The 17300-nt window shown below is 34.2% G+C and overlaps 4 protein-coding genes across 5 annotated transcripts; 3 read left to right on the forward strand and 1 right to left on the reverse strand.

Moving 5' to 3' along the window:
• The first annotated feature begins 1978 nt into the window (after positions 1 to 1978).
• LOC106778152 (cation/H(+) antiporter 19-like) lies at positions 1979 to 5154 on the forward strand. The gene is made up of 3 exons (XM_014666081.2): positions 1979 to 2506; positions 2704 to 3705; positions 3895 to 5154. Exons 1-3 carry the CDS (start codon positions 2315 to 2317, stop codon positions 5152 to 5154), a joined length of 2454 nt encoding a protein of 817 aa, XP_014521567.2. The 5' UTR covers positions 1979 to 2314.
• Positions 5155 to 6819: 1665 nt separating this feature from the next.
• LOC106779499 (binding partner of ACD11 1) lies at positions 6820 to 9590 on the forward strand. Its single transcript, XM_014667618.2, has 5 exons — positions 6820 to 6977; positions 7491 to 7594; positions 7679 to 7754; positions 8024 to 8125; positions 8545 to 9590. Exons 1-5 carry the CDS (start codon positions 6972 to 6974, stop codon positions 9319 to 9321), a joined length of 1065 nt encoding a protein of 354 aa, XP_014523104.1. The 5' UTR covers positions 6820 to 6971; the 3' UTR covers positions 9322 to 9590.
• A 323-nt stretch (positions 9591 to 9913) lies between these two features.
• Positions 9914 to 13339, reverse strand: LOC106779665 (mitochondrial import inner membrane translocase subunit TIM22-4). 2 transcript variants are annotated; one of them, XM_014667833.2, is made up of 5 exons: positions 13214 to 13339; positions 12785 to 13000; positions 12128 to 12318; positions 11959 to 12031; positions 9914 to 10219 (listed from the first exon to the last, which is right to left on the reverse strand). In XM_014667833.2, the coding sequence occupies exons 2-5, from the start codon at positions 12945 to 12947 to the stop codon at positions 10134 to 10136; spliced, it is 513 nt and encodes a 170-aa protein (XP_014523319.1). In that variant the 5' UTR covers positions 12948 to 13000; positions 13214 to 13339; the 3' UTR covers positions 9914 to 10133. The 2 variants fall into 2 exon arrangements, with proteins under 2 accessions (XP_014523319.1, XP_022633070.1); XM_022777349.1 differs by lacking the exon at positions 9914 to 10219 and adding an exon at positions 11258 to 11396.
• A 1538-nt stretch (positions 13340 to 14877) lies between these two features.
• LOC106779457 (TOM1-like protein 1) lies at positions 14878 to 16748 on the forward strand. The gene is made up of 3 exons (XM_022787427.1): positions 14878 to 15498; positions 15761 to 16081; positions 16156 to 16748. The coding sequence occupies exons 1-3, from the start codon at positions 14980 to 14982 to the stop codon at positions 16567 to 16569; spliced, it is 1254 nt and encodes a 417-aa protein (XP_022643148.1). The 5' UTR covers positions 14878 to 14979; the 3' UTR covers positions 16570 to 16748.
• Positions 16749 to 17300: the final 552 nt, after the last annotated feature.

The following is a 17300-nucleotide window of genomic DNA, read 5'->3' on the forward strand; positions in this document are numbered from 1 at the left end:
CTTTATTTCACTTCTATCTGGTAGAATTGGAAATAATATTCCATGATATTTTTTATTGTTTTTTCAAGCCATCAATCATAGGCATATTTCAGTACTTTTTATTCTGCCCTTACAGCACTTGATGCTTCCAAGCTGGATAACTAAAAATATGTCGTTTCAAATTAATATGAAATTCTCATCTTTGATATTTTTTATAAAAAAATTTTATGAGGAAGTCTATTCAGAAAAATCCAATGCATATAATTAAGTCTAAGATTTAATCTACATATTATAATTATTGATAAGAATTTAAGAATTTAAAATGGTGTATTTTTATATAATTTAAATAAAATTTACTTAATGACATGTAATTTGTAAGTGTTACTGATAAGTTTATTTTCTTTTGATTATACATATATATGTTATAGTTCTGAACTCTTTTTTCGAATTTGTAATATGATTGTATTTTTCACCAAATCGTGTCTTGCTTTACTCAAACGTTAAAGATTATTCTAGTAATATAAATATAATATTGAAATGTTTAAACTCTTGAACACTTTATTAAAAAATTAATAAACAAATTAAATGTAAAACTAGACTTACATGATTGAAAATGCAGAAGTAATATAGTCCAATGTTGTTTAATTAAACAATGCCAAACATCATAAATAATTTTCTGCTAAAATGTACCTAATTCAATTATTAATTTGGAAATGATAATAAAGTTCTTTTTTTTAGAAAAAAAAATGATGTGACTTGATTAGAAAAATGTAGCATAATATCTTTGTACTGCCTTTACAAATCGAATATATATTTACAAAAAATACGATTATTTGTGATATGTATAGATATTTTACCTATTTTTATGTACGTATTTTGAAAGTAAGCACATGGCACATGGAGTTTTACTTTTGTTGGTTAATCTCAAGTAAAATAATCTCACTTATTTCTTTTTTTATTTATCAAACAAAAGGAAATTGTATATAAAATAATATAAGAGTGTACTATAAGAAGATATACAAAAAGAAAATAACTCCATATGATGATCTGCCTACAAAGTAGCACATGGCTTATTACCTTTAATAAAAAATGTTTCCTTCAAATCACTTTCATTCCTCCACGTATTTCTTGATTTAATGGTTAGGAAAAAAAAGGAAAGATATGTGTATATATATATATATATATATATATATATATATATATATATATATATATATATATATATATATATATATATAGTTAAATATGTTTTTAGTCCCTATACTTCGGGATGATTTTGATTTTAGTCCCTCTTTCAAAGTAAGGTACAATTTAGTCCTTCAACTTTGAAAAACTCTGGTTTTAGTCCTTTTTACCAAATTTTTTAAACTTTATTTGCTGTTTCAAACGCGTTTTTCAGTTAACATTGAAGCAAAAATGTGTCAAACAGTATAAACAATCCAAATGCTATAATGAAACGTGCTTAAAACAACAAATAAAGTTAAAAAAATTTGATAAAAAGGACTAAAACCAGAGTTTTCTAAAGTTGAAAGACTAAATTGTACCTTAGTTTGAAAGAGGGACTAAAACCAAAATCGCTCCAAAGTATAGGGACTAAAGACATATTTAACCCTATATATATATATATATATATATATATATATATATATATATATATATATATATATAATTGACACCATTTTGACACTGCACATGTGTTAAAATGTAGTTGGACGATTTCAAATTAAAAAACAAATTTTGGTTTTTCTCTTTCAAATATGCTCTTATCTCAATTTTTTTAATTTGAAATCGTCCAATCACATTTTGACACGTATCAAAATGGTGTAAAAAATTGATCTTAAAATATTATTTTCCTTTTCAAAATGTTATTATTTAGATTGTGAAGTAAATGTCTTTTTGCTTTGAAAGATGTCAAAGTACACCACTCTTGGGTGGAATAATTGTGTAGATATTAAATAAGGATTGAAAGTTGATAAAAAAAATACGGGTTGAAGACGTGGTAAAATTGAATATATGGAAGAAAAAATGAATAGATACAGGGTTTGTGTGATAAAAGTAGAGAAAGAAGAAAGCTAAATATGGTAAAGGAGTAGAGTGATGGAAGCTTGATTTCCTTTTCCTATTACCATGTTACAATGTACCAGAATTTGCGTTAGTATGTGTTCATAATTCATCACCAGCATCCAATTCCTTCAGCTACGTACCATTATTAGCAAACACTGTTTCATTTCTTCATACCCAACTTTTCCTTTCACTCACACAGCACATGTAAATTCAAAGCTCTTCTTAATCACATCAAATGTCGTCTTCCATTTCAAACGCCGAAATCTGAATCATGCCCACTGCTAATCCGACATGTCCACCACCAATGAAGGCCACCTCCAACGGTGCCTTCCAACATGAAAATCCATTGGATTATGCGCTTCCCCTTCTAATCCTTCAGATATGTCTCGTCGTTGTCTTCACAAGATTCATTGCATTCATTCTCAAACCTCTCAGACAACCCAGAGTTATTGCAGAGGTTATTGTAAGTTTTCTTTTCTTTTCATTGTACCCTCTCTTGTTTTCTTTGCTTTCTCAGTTTAAAGGTTTGATTTTTATTTCATTTGTTCTGTTAAAACTGCCAAACCAATTATGATCATGGCCATTTGAATTGTTTTTGTTCTGATTCATGAAAAAGTTAACGTGGGGTTGGATGCATCTTGTTTTGGAAAACGAATGCAGGGAGGGATATTACTTGGGCCATCAGCGATTGGGAGGAATGAGAAATTCCTGAACACGATTTTCCCCAAGAATAGCTTGACTGTGCTTGAAACTGTGGCCAATCTGGGTCTTCTGTTCTTCTTGTTTCTGGTTGGGCTTGAGCTTGACATGCGTTCGATACGCAGAACTGGTCACAAGGCCTTAGCCATTGCCGTTGCAGGCATCACATTGCCTTTTGTGCTCGGCATTGGCACCTCCTATGCTCTTCGAGCCACCGTATCAAAAAAGGCTAATTCAACCTCGTTCCTTATTTTCATGGGTGTTGCCCTCTCCATCACTGCATTTCCCGTCCTTGCACGCATCCTTGCCGAGCTCAAACTCCTCACAACTGATGCTGGTCGCATAGCAATGGCAGCAGCTGCTGTGAATGATGTTGCAGCATGGATACTGCTCGCTCTTGCCATAGCTCTCTCTGGCTCTAACTCATCCCCTCTTGTTTCCTTGTGGGTCATACTCTGTGCTGCTGCTTTTGTCCTCTTGGCTATCTTTGCCATAAAACCCTTGCTCACAATGATGGCCAAGCGTTCCCCTGAGGGTGAACCGGTGCAAGAGATTTACATATGCATCACCTTGACACTGGTCCTGGCTTGCAGTTTTATCACTGATACCATTGGCATTCATGCACTGTTTGGGGCTTTTGTGGTCGGCATAGTCATGCCAAAGGATGGTCCTTTTGCTGGGGTGCTGATCGAGAAGATAGAGGACCTTGTGATGAGTCTGTTGTTGCCACTCTATTTTGTCTCCAGTGGTTTGAAGACTGATGTGACAACCATTAGAGGAACACTTTCATGGTGTATGCTGGTGCTTGTTATATTCACTGCTTGCTTTGGAAAGATCAGTGGCACATTCGTTGTGTCACTTCTATGTAAGGTGCCTTTTAGAGAAGCCTTGGCTCTTGGATTTCTCATGAACACCAAAGGCTTGGTGGAGCTCATTGTTCTCAACATTGGCAAGGATCGCAAGGTATATATATATATTAAAATCCTGACATCTAATTCGTGTTAAGTATCATTATATATCTAAGCTTTACTATAAATTTTCACAAGTTTAATTATGTTACTACATCTCAGAGTTCATGACATCTCAAGCGTGTCATTCGGTGCTCTGTAGTTTTTAATGGAAACTGATGAATCAATCTTATTTCTTGCGAAGGTTCTGAATGATCAGACATTTGCAATCTGTGTTTTGATGGCACTGTTCACCACTTTCATCACCACCCCAATAGTGATGGCAGTGTATAAACCAGCTCGAAGGGGATCACCATACACGCATAAAACAGTTCAACGCAAGGATCCAGACACAGAGCTAAGAGTGTTGGCGTGCTTCCACAGTACCTACAACATTCCCACCTTGATCAACCTGATAGAGTCATCCCGGGGAACCAGAAAGCGTGGAAAGTTGTGCGTGTATACCATGCACTTGATGGAACTCTCGGAGCGACCATCAGCCATCACAATGGTTCACACGGCACGCAACAACGGCATGCCCTTCTGGAACAAAAAGCACGACAACAAAGATCAAATGGTGGTTGCATTTCAGGGTTATGGCCATCTAAGCAGTGTCAACGTTCGTCCCATGACAGCCATATCTCCCTTCAGCAGCATGCACGAAGACATTTGCACCAGTGCACACCAAAAGCGAGTGGCACTAATTCTCCTCCCTTTTCACAAACACCAGCACTTTGATGGGACAATGGAGTCACTGGGAAACTCATTGCATGTGATGAACGGCCATGTCCTCAGCCGTGCTCCTTGCTCTGTGGGAATTTTGGTTGATCGTGGACTTGGAGGGACAAGACAAGTCCAAGCGAGCGATGTGTCGTACGATGTTGTTGTAGGGTTCTTTGGAGGAAGAGATGATCGTGAAGCACTTGCATATGGAATGAGACTTGCCGAACATCCTGGTATCTCACTCACTGTTGTGAAGTTTGTGGCTGCACCTGGTCAAACATTCGCCTTTGGTGCCAAATTGATCGGTATAACAGCGAACAAGGACAGGAAGATAATAAACGTGGCTGAGGGAACAGGTAATAGTGACGAAGATAAACAAGAGGATGAACAATTTTGGTCGGAGTTCATGAGTGTGAGATCGAACAACACGGAATCGATTACGTACGAGGAAAGATTGGTGGACAGCAAAGAAGATTTGAAAGCAGTGTTGAGGGAGAAGAATCGGAGCAATCTTATTTTGGTTGGTAGAATGCCGCAAGTGGCACCTTTGGCAGAAAAAAGTGATTGTCCCGAACTTGGTCCCATTGGAAGCTATTTGGCTTCTTCTGAGTTTTCCACTTTCTCTTCAGTTTTAGTGTTGCAGCAATATAATCCTGAAACTGATGTTTATCCCATGGTTATGGAGGTTTCTGATTACATGGATGTGCCAGACACACCAACGGGTTTGAGTTTGTCCGGTTAAAGTTGTTTCTGGGTGTTTGTCGTATTATAAAGTTGCATGTACAACAAAAGTTTAGAATAAAACAAGGAAAAATATCTTTAACAACTCTTTTTTAACAATTTTTTTACAACGTATACATGACAGTTTGTGATTGGTCTGTTTCAAATATTTTTTTAGAATAAATTCAAACAGATCAATAAAATAAAATTGTGACACGTGTCCTATTGTCAAAAAGTTGTTAAAAAAGAATTGTTAAAATATCATTGTCCATAAAACAAACATAGTTTTCAACACAAATAATTTGTTTCTTTATACTTTGCTTCTTGAAAACACATAATTAGATGCTGAAAATGACTTATAACATGGCAGAATGGAAAAAGTTTTTTTAACAACTTTTTTTTATAATTTTTGGACAATGATAATTTGTGATTAGTTTGATTCAAATATTTTTTTAACATAAATTCTATACAGACTAATAAAATGATGACATGTATCTTGTTACCAAAACGTTGATAAAAAAGATTGTCAAATTCCACTAGAAAAGGTGTTTTTGAAGATATTCTTGACTAATTGCTTTGACCAAAGGATATAACTAACCAATAATAAAATAATGGTCAAATTAATATAATGATAATCACGAGATTACCACAATCTTTGACATTGTTTAGAAAATGATAAATTGATATGCTAATATCGCCATCTACTTTTTCTTAGTTGTTTATTGTTTAATTCCAGGACTAAAATTAGAGAAATGATGTTAATTCTGATTTAACAAAAGAGAAAAAAGAAAAATAATGTAAAAGAAAAGGAAAAAAAGAAATATTTTTAAAATTATACATATAATTGAGTTAGCAAATATTGTGACTTATCAACATAACAGTTAGACATGTCACTTAAACCTTAACTATTAGACATACCTTTTAAAAGTTAACATTGTTACTTTTGAAAGATATATTTAATGAATTATTAAATTATAGAAATGAGTTTCAAAAAGAACGAATTCTAATTTTGAATGTGAATTGAAAAATTAAAACATACTTAATCCTTTAAAAAATATAAATATCATATTCAATAATAAATAAATAAAATATGAACTCAATATTACAACTATAGTACCAAAAATACAATTAAACCTTATGTTGGCTAGGGTTTATTTAATTGAGCTAGTTTTGATGAATGCAAAGTGTAATGGTTGATTTTGTCATCTTTGTTTGATTAATGATTGTTGGTTCACCAGTCTGTTTTATTTTATTTTAATAACATCTGTGGTAGAATGGACAATTTTTCAGAATTGCTTCAAAATGAAGAGGTTGGTCAGAGGTGAAACAAAATAAATAAAATACATCCAAGGTTTGAATGTTTGAAAGAACCGAACAACTCTAACAACGTTTGGAAAATCAAAATTCTTGAATATGCAAGAGTAAAGCTTCTTAACTTGAATCTAGGTGATTCAGCATTTCTCTTTTTTTTGATTTGTTTGTGTCGTGCCATTTACTTAACTTTGGTGTGTTCTGATCAATGCATAATAAGAGGAGAGGCACGAATTTACGTGTAGTTTCTAATAATATATCTGCAACAGGTGTGAGGTTATTGGCAAGATGGAACAAAGTTGAAACAACTGATGTGGCAGTTTTTGAGAGTACAATGTTGCTGATATGCTTATCTCACATCATCTCCACCTAAATTTATATGCTATAAAAGAAAAAATAGATTTTACATCACAAGAAGGAAAAGGAGAACAGGAAAAAAATCAACCATAACTGATTCCAAAACTTCAAACCACATCTTCTCTGGGAAAAGATTGATCTCTGGCATAGGATTCAAATAAATACCCAGCTATGTCGGTTAGTTGCATGACCCTTCGATCGTTACTTTATTTCATGATTTTGTTCAGAACTAAAAGGAACAAATTTAAGGATGTCTTGTTGTAAGGTAGATGATTCCGTATTTTTGGAATTGTTACGTTGTGGATCTGGTAAGAATCTCTGATCAATTCATGTTGGCATGTAAAAATCCATGCCATTGTTTTCTTTCTAATTTCTAACATTTTGGGTGAGCTTATCGATCTCTGAGTCTAGTGTGATTTCATTTAACGTTGGGGGTATTCTCATTTCTCATCATACAAACAGTAGCATGGTTTGAATATTTGAGGACAGGAAATAGAAAACTGAAAACAAAGAAGATGAGTTGTGTGTGTATGGTGTTTGTTCTTTTCACCATTTCCTCCGGAAATCATTGCAATAAAAAAACGTGAAAAATAGTGAAATTCATGGGAATATTAATGTGATGTGAGGACAATCTACGAAATTTCTTAACTTTTACTGTTCAAAATGCTAATCTATTTGTCTGTTTAACAGATGAGATCGGTGAAAGTAAGCAACATCTCTTCTGGTGCAACCGAGCAAGATTTGAGGGAATTTCTTACCTTCCCTGGAAAAATTGAACATGTTGAAATGGGAAGGTTTGTATACATAATATCAATGAAAAGGGAAGTCCCCAAATTTTGGATAGAACATGCAGCATATAATATCTCTCAATTTTTCAGTGACAAGGGAAGTTCCAAAGTTGCGTATGTCACCTTCAGTACTCCAGAGGGAGCAGAAACCGCAGTTCTTCTCTCGGTAGATTCATTCTCATTGCCTTCTGTCTAATTTTGTTGTTATGATACATAAAGATACATGTATCCAGTCATTTACATTTTACAAATCTATTCTCTCTATATTGAAAATTTGATGTTTCAATAGTTAATATTCTCTATTTGACAAACGGATAGAATGTGCACCTCTTTCTATTATGGGAAAGCATGGTAACAGTTTCACTATTATAGTAGAGATGGCAAAATTAATTTCATGTTTAAGAGCTGACATGAAACTTGTGTTGGTGTCCTCAGGGAGCAGTTGTGTGTGGACAGTCTCTAAACATCGAATTGGCTAAGGATTATGCCCTGCCCTCCTCGACTAATTATGCTTTGCCTTCTTCGACCGCATCTCCAGTAACTATTCCCTCTATTTTTCTTTTATCGCAGAGTAGAAACTATATGTATTTATGACCATCATGTGTCTGATATCCCAAATAATCTCTACATGATAGGCTGTCAAAAATTTTAACTTATAAAAAATAATAGAACTCGAGTACACCATGTTTGGAGATTTTAATTGAGAGTTGGGACTAAGGCAATCTCAGATCAAGTAACAAGTTTTCTCCCACTGAAAACCACAAAAATTATGAGTGAAACTCTCTTAAGAAAGCACAACACAAACTTGTGTGACTTTAATAAATTTTAACTTGTAATAAATAACGTTTTTAAGAGACTCTTAGAAAGTGATTCGCTCTTTTTTTGTTTGGTATCTGTAGTATGTTGACAATCATGTTAGACAATTTAAAGTGTAATGATTCTGACCTGCAACACAGACTAGTAACGCTGAGAGTGGGGAATCTGGTTTGAGAAAGGCAGAGGATGTTGTAAGCACCATGTTAGCCAAGGGCTTCATTTTGGGTAAAGATGCATTGAATCGAGCAAAATCCTTTGATGAAAGGCACAGACTTACTTCCACGGCCTCAGCAAAAGTTGCTTCTTTGGACCAGAAGGTGGGATTTACTGAAAAGATCAGTGCTGGTACAGTTATAGTGAATGACAAGGTGAAAGAAATGGATGAGAAATTTCAAGTCTCAGAGAAGACAAAAACTGCAATTTCAGCAGCTGAGCAGTCAGTGTCCAGTGCTGGATCTGCCATAATGAAGAATCGGTATGTGTTGACTGGGGCTACATGGGTCACAGGTGCTTACAACAGGGTTGCAAGGAAGGCTGAGGAAGTGGGGCAGAAAACTAAGGAGAAGGTTTTGGCGCAGAATAATCAAGGAAAAACTGAAGAAAGTCATGTCCACACCAGTATGTCGGAACCCACGACAACTGATCAAACCTCCAAACAGGCAACCACGGTCGATGAACCCTCAAAACCTGAACCTCAACAGGCCACCACAGTTGATCCACCCTCCAAATCTGAAACTCAGAAGGCCACAACAGTTAATGAATCCTCCAAACCTGAACCTCAAGTGGCCACCACAGTTAATGAACCCTCCAAACCTGAACCTCAAGTGGCCACCACAGTTAACGAACCCTCCAAACCAGAACCTCAACAGGCAACCAAGGATGGTCAATCTGCCAGTCCAACAAAATCTAGTGCCTGATCCTATGATTTGCAAACGAATATGTGTGAAATTTGGGTCATATATATGAGCTTATTAGAGTATTTTTGAGAAGTTGGATGGTATATGTCTAATAACCAACTGTGTTGTAGAAATAAAATAAAACCGGAGAGCCTCAGTGTAGTACTTCTTTTCTGAGACTTCATGCAGTCAAATATATACCCTATTTACTCCGTCCTGAGGAAACACGGTTACGTCCATGTATCTTGTTTATTACGCTAGTTACTAATAGACTAATAGTTGCATGTATCTCTCCATGAGAATCTCTCTCTCTCTCTCTCTCTCTCTCTCTCTCTCTCTCTCTCTCTCTGTATGTATATATATTTATGTATGTGAGTGTAACTGGACCATTCAGAATATATGCTGACAGAATCTCAAATGATGTTTTAATTTCTAAAAAGTTTGTCTAATATTGTACTTAACAATTTGCAACCACACGCTATTTTTGGTGAACTTTCGAAAACCATATAAGAAGCTCGATTGAATACTTGAACGAGTTCTCACTCATGTTTTCACCAAAATAGATAATGGCGGCTGTAAAATGCTGAATGCGTCAGAGATTTATTCAGTCACGAATGCATAAAGAAAACAACTATTTAAATTGCTTAATACTAAATCATATCATTACATCACAGCTTTCCCTAGTTTGGAAATGCATTTGACATCGTATACAAATGAATTATTAATGTAAATAAATGCTGCAGTATGTGTGCTCCGCAATCACGTCCCGGTATAAAATGGGCCAAAGACTTCAGCAAGAACTAAAAAAATGTGTTAGGATGACGTCAATTAACTTACTGATGTCTCTCCAAAAACTTCTCTATTACGACGGAGAATGCCGCAAAGCCAGCACAACCAACACAAGCTGCCTTTGGGCCACCTAGAACCACGTCACAAAAAGGGAAAGTTTAACATACATCATGAAGGGAAAAATAAAGGTTCATAAAGGAGAACGTTTGATTTTCCATTCTTGGTTTGCCGGTTCATTATCCTTTTAGTATACCTCTCTCCCTCTATTCCTTTCTCATTACACCTATCACTCTTTACATGTCCCTCCCAAGGTTCTACTGTCCCGAGATCTATTCTGATTCTTACCAAAGTGTATTGTCTGATTTCCTGATTTTATTACAGCACAAAAAGAAAATTTAGCTATAAAACTACTTTGAAAAGGAATAAATTTATTACAGCACAAAAAGAAAATTTAGCTATAAAACTACTTTGAAAAGGAATAAACAGAACAATTTTTAAAAAAGTCGTGTGTATAAGAGGGGATTGTTGCCAAGGCTCCCCAAGGATGCCATGTTCCCTGCTGGTACTGCACTCCTCTATAGGGAGGCAGCGCTGACTTGGGCAACCATTCTTTTGGGTTGGTATGGTTTTTAAGTGCAGGGTGGTATTATATAAATAGTTTCAAGATTGGGCTATCTTAAAGGATGTAGGTAGGTTTCCAAGTATCTGAGTAAACAAGCACCAGCTTGCATTACATACACATCACTATCGCCTACCAACTTTGTTGGCCATTCCCAGAACCCATTCAACAATCCTCATCCTAAAACAGTAAGGACAAGTTCCTTCTACCTTGCAGCTAACATTTCAGTTGAGATGAGCAGAAATAACCGTTTTTGTGAAGTTAAAAGTTCAGAGCAAGGGATTCAAGCTTCAAAGGACCTGAACCAATTCTTGAAAATGAATCATCTATGTTTAGGAACTGATAAGAAAATTCATTTTATGCTTTATTTTTATCATAGTAGTTAGTTATATTAAATTCTTGGTATCTTCAGAAAAGGATTTAAATTGTAATATATAAATACTACAAAATCATTTTTCTATGATTATTAAATTCTATTGTGAAACAAGAGTTTAGTGACAATAAAAATTGAGGTTGTGATCATTTTCAAAAATAGAGTGTGGGTGCAAAGAAAAGAGCAGTGCAATGGACTAACTTTTGTTGTAAATTATCATTTTCCCAGACAGGATTAGAGGACTGGAACATAAGCTCTTGAAAATCAATGATCCATTCTTCAACAACAAAGCCTTTTCCCACCAGGTGGAGTCAACTACATGGATATGATCAAACAACACCATAATATTTTGTAATGAATAATTTACATAGAAAACTTATTGACTTCTAAATTTTTCTTAATGGCCATGCCCATAGTTTTTCTTAGTCTCTGCCTCTAGCAATTGACTTTTAAATTTTTCCTAACGGCGATGCCTATAGTTTTTCTAGGTCTCTGCCTCTAGTATTTGAGCTATCCACATCTGATCTAGGGTCCTTACGAGGGGCTTCTTCAGGTCATCTCCAACATGCCCAAACCACCAAAGTTTAGTTTCTCATCTTTTCTACAATAATTTTTCAATACAATATTTATTAATGATATATCTGCAAAAGTAAACCACCTACAAAAGTGCGTCCTTTTTCTTTTGTGGAACCCAGTATCTAAGATAAAAACCAAACATAGAACAGCAAAGTGCAATCTTGCAGTATCACATTTACGTGCATAGGTCTCTAAGTCTGTTCTATGCAAGCCTTGCCAGCCCATTTATGCAGTTCCTTTGCTAAATCAAGAGAAAGAAAAGCACGATAAAATGATAGAAAAACATACAAAAATGTGTTACCTTTAGCTGATATTGCACCTCCAGTTGCACATCCAGCAACTACGGTATTTGTTATGTCATGTTTCGCTCGAGCCTGAAAAAAAAAAATCAAGGGCCCACGTGGTAAGAAAAATGAGCCTCATAATGTAAATATATATTTCCATTCATCAAATTATCAAATCCATTAGACCTTCTCAACAACACATTCAGCAGCTGAGAATACAAAACCCATGACAGCAAATGCTTTGGCTGAACTCCAACTCCTTCTCCCCATCTGTTTTGCTTGATATATAAGCTGTTGCCTGCCGGTCATTTCCTCTTGCATCAGTGGGTTGTCCAGTGCTCCAAGAAATAAACCCATGAAGATGCCAAGTCCACCCCCTAAAAGGAACATCACATGAATCCCAAGAAACTCAAGTTCATTTAATGCCATATTTGATGTGGCGGTACCCCTCAAATTGAATATGTTGAACGTAAAGTATGTGAGCAAAAAAGATCAATAATGGACTGAAACAGTAGCCTAAATCGTATAAAAAACCTATTGGGAATATTAATCTACTTGCCTCACAGACAATGATGAAGCATTAGCAGTAAGGATGGTTAGTCAAATTATGCATAATCCTAAAAATCCCATCTTAGAGCTTTCCGTCGTAATAAGTACCCAATAGGTACCAGTGGAAAGAACATCCTAAATGCAGCTGAAATTTCATAGACACTGACTACACTTGAACAGTTGATGATACGAGGTCCATATTCATTTCAGGAAAATCAATTAAGTTAACCAGAGGAGCAAGAAGCAAAACAGAGGTACGCATTAAAAAAAAAAGGTGAGGATTGAATGGCATACCCATGACTCCACTGACAACACTGCGCACTGCACAATTGTTCCAAATGTCTTGACCACGGATTTCCTCAACCGTGGGCAGCCTTATGGGCTCAATCTGAGGCTTCTCTGCTTCTGCTGAGTTCAAAGAACCATTTTCAACTGCTTTATCGGAACCATCAGCCATTTGTAAAGCTTAACCAGATAATATGCTAGAGCTGATTGAAATCCGCGCAGATGCTGTGTAATCAACGAAGAAATAAATGTCATCACCATTAGTACTTCGTTATGAAGTAAAACTACAAAAAATATATATCAATGATGCAGAATAAATAGACTAGGACATCGAATCATGCACAAATGTAAAATTGCAAGATACTATTTCACAGATGCTATGGTAAATAACAAAAACAAGTAAGTTCAAAACAATGAGGTGAGTAGAGGAAAGAGTACCAATCGGCGGAGACGCCCAGGAAACGGTGGAGGTTCGCCGTGAAGGGCGGAACGGCGGCAGAGGGTTCTCCGGTCTGGGGGAAGTAGAAGAATGGTGTGCCAGGATGCTGCCTGTTAGGGTACTAACCTATTTATACATAAACATCTTCAATTTCTTGTATAATATAAGCTCTAAATAAACAAAAAAATAATAATAAAATATTTATATATGTGTGTGTGAGAGCGATATTTTAATTTAAATATTCTCCTATAAAAAGAGTATTACTTTTAAATATTTTTACATATTGTAAAAAAAAATATTAGTTAAGATTAACAATATTATATAAGTAAGGTAATTAAATTAATTTTAGATACCTATTTTAATTGGTTGATTTGATTATTATTTAGTATAAGGTAAGTTTATATGTTTTTTTTTACCTTTTCATTCAATAATTTATTTTTAGTATTATATTCTTAATAAAAAATAATTGTAATTTACTTGAATGTTATATGCATGCATACAAAATTTTATAAATCGGGAGACAAAAATATAATTATTCCAATAAAAAATGAAAATAGAGGAAAAAACAAGAAAGAGAGAAACCATGTTGGGGGGAAATGAGAATCTATTATTAGTTTACTTTGTAATAGTGACAGTTAAAACGGTTACTATAAGTTGTGGGGGAAAACAATAAGTTATTTTGTGACACTTCAATTAATTGGAGTTTTTAGTACTAGATAAATCAAATTAACTACATTATATAAATATGGTATAAAACATAATTTAGTTAGAATAAATTTGCTGTCATGTTTTTTTTTTCACTTACATATTGTGTTTGATAATACACCAAAGAGATAAAGTTGATATTAATTTAAAAATTATAAACTTAATTGAAAATTTTAACAATAAAGAAAGTATCATACTCATACACAAAGTTTCAAATGATAATAATACGCACAATTATTATGATTAAAAAATATTAAATAAACTATACAAATAATACCAATAAATTACAATGATACCATTGTATACAATATGATAGAATTTTAACTTCTTAGATGAAAAACAACAAATAACTAACATTTTAGTTTAAATTATATAATATAAATATTTTAATTTTAATATCATATTTTAATATTTCATATGTGGACATTCACAATTTATTAGTTTTAAATTTCTCCCGTCAAATTTTGTAATTTACATATTTCAATGAAAATAAATTACTCAAAATACAACTTACACATGATTGTTAATAAATTTTATGCATGAAAAGAAAGAATGTGATCCATCCAAACAAACCAAACAATGCATTAGAGGATTTTTTTTTTTTGGTTATAAATGACTTTAATTTAAAAACTATAAATTTATAAATAAATTTTATGAAATTAAGTTAGATTTAAAATTTATTTATTATTTTAACATTGGAATATAGTTAAAGTTTATTTTAAAAAATTAATTTATTGTTAAATATATTGTTTTGGAAGAAAAAAAATAACAGACACAAAATTAAATTTTCTGTGAAATTTTGAAGTTTTAATTAAAATAATAGATTGAAGGTTGTTTTATCTTTTTGTGATTTTATCTAACGTAACGTACGAGGAATTATATGAAATTGGAGCTTTGGACTTATATATGAGAAGGCTGAAACTCCAAGGAAGACATCCACCACACTGTTTGTCGTCACCCACATCAACAAAACAGAGGAATTAAACCCTTCTTCCTCTGCTTTTCACTCCATCTTTGCTAGCTTAAGCGCAGTCTTTTTATCTGCAAATTTAGAGGAAAAATGAGTGAAAATCTGATGGGAAGAGTGAACGCTTTGGGGGAGCGTCTGAAGATTGGAGGAGCTGAGGTGGGTCGGAAGATGAGTGCTGGAATGAGTTCTGTAAGCTTCAAAGTGAAAGAGTTCTTCCAGGATTCAAGCCATGCTGATAAACTCGTTGGGGAAGCTACATCTGAGACCCTTCCTCACCCTCACTGGCCCATCATTCTTCATCTGTGTGACTTGATAAATGGTGATCAGCTTAACACTGCTGAAGCGGTTCGTGCAATAAAGAAAAGGGTTGCTTCCAAGAGTCACAGAACTCAATATCTGGCTCTGGTTCTGCTTGAAGCACTGGTCAAGAACTGTGACAAGGCTTTCTTGGAGGTGGCAACCGAGAGAGTCCTTGATGAGATGGTCAAGCTCGTTGATGACCCTTATACTTTTGTTAATAACAGGAACAAGGCTTTGATGATGATTGAAGCTTGGGGAGAGTCAACCGCTGAACTGCGCTATCTTCCTGTCTATGCACAAACTTTCAAGGTAATTTCGCAACTTTACATATATACTTGTCAAATAAGAGAAACAAAATATGTAATAGCGTGAACTCAAGATTTGTTTGGATTTGATCATTTCTGCCAATGATTTATAAGATGCCAAAATACTTGTTGATTGATCCAAGCTGTGTCAAGTTTTTCTACTCTAGAGGTTGAGATATTCCCTTTTGATTCCGAGTATCTCTAACTGTTATGAAGTTAGATACGTTGAATAATGGTTTCATATATAACACTTTTCTGATATCCAGAGTTTGAAATCAAGGGGTATTCTATTCCCCAGTCGTGACAACGAAAGTTTGGCTCCTATTTTCACTCCACCTCGTTCTGACACTGCTCCAGCGGCAGATGTCAATCTTGAACATCTTATGCAGCATAACGTACGAAGTTTTTCGCCTGTTACTCCTTCTCGTTCAGAGGCTGATGTCAATCTTGCACATCTTATGCACCATGACGTTCATGTCAAAAGCTTTACTTCTCAACAAACAGAGGAAGCTTTTGATGTTGCGAGAAACAGCTTCGAGCTTCTTTCTACCGTGTTATCTTCTTCAATGCAGAAGGATGTTCTAAAGGTATTCAAAGACCGCGCGATCTTAGTTCTTTACTGTAATGCTTTTAGTGACCAACTTGTGTATGATATTTTCAGGATGATTTGGTTACGACATTAGTACAACAGTGCCGACAGTCCCAGACTACTGTCCATAGAATCATTGAGACATCATGGGATAATGAAGCACTGCTTTGTGAGGCCTTGAATATAAATGATGAGATCGAGAAGGTTGTGAAGAGATATGAAGAAATGAAGAAGAAGAAGAAGCATGCAGTTGTTGCTCTTGAACCTGAAACTGCCATAGAAGCTTACGAGGCACCCCATTTTACAGAAGAGGAAGCTCTGGTTAGAAAGAGTGGAAGTTCAAGAAGTGAAGTTCAGAGAGGGAACCAGGATGACATGTTGGATGATCTTGATGAGATGATATTTGGGAAAAGGGGTGGTTTTGATGGAGGACAACATCCAAACAAACAACGTTCATCAACAAAAGATGATCTCATCTCCTTCTGAGTTCACACTACAACAAAGTTTCGATTTTTATTACGTTTGATTTAGTGGCTTCCTGTTTTCGTTTTATATATGTTGTTTATGAACCGATGTCTCATACTACTTTCTTTCCATTATTCTTTCCTTTCTCTTCCTTCTATTAATATTGGGTAAAACTATAGTCAGTATGAATCTTTAATATTATTATTATAAAAAAAATTCCACCTAGTACAATTTTTTTTATTTTTTTTCATATATTTTTATAACTCTATATACTATTTTCAGTATATCTATTGTTAAATAAACTTTGATGGATCATGAATGAGATCGAATATATAAATCACAATCCTAATAAATTTGAAAGTATAATTATTCATACATAAAAAGATAAATTATATGTATTTGTTATTGTATTAATTATTAAGTGTCAAAAGTTAAATTCACTTTAACATCAAAATTTAATATCCATTCCGTACTCCAAATAATATCTATAAAAAAGAAATAACTCTAAAAAACAATAGATTATAATAAGAATATCTCACGCTTAATTTGATTTAATTTTCAATAAGAGTAGGTCAAGTTAAACCTAAACAATGAAATATATATGATTTAAATTAATATTTTGTAATTGATTATAAGTAAAGCAAAGTGATATTTCAACATCATTTGATATTGTCATGTGTCAAAATATGGTTAAACAATTTCAAATTAAAAAAAATCTGGATGGATGGTTGGAACAAGGACATTTTTTTTAA

The sequence above is a fragment of the Vigna radiata genome, chromosome 2 (genome assembly GCF_000741045.1).
Source record: "Vigna radiata var. radiata cultivar VC1973A chromosome 2, Vradiata_ver6, whole genome shotgun sequence".
In the NCBI taxonomy this organism is placed as follows: Eukaryota; Viridiplantae; Streptophyta; class Magnoliopsida; order Fabales; family Fabaceae; genus Vigna; species Vigna radiata.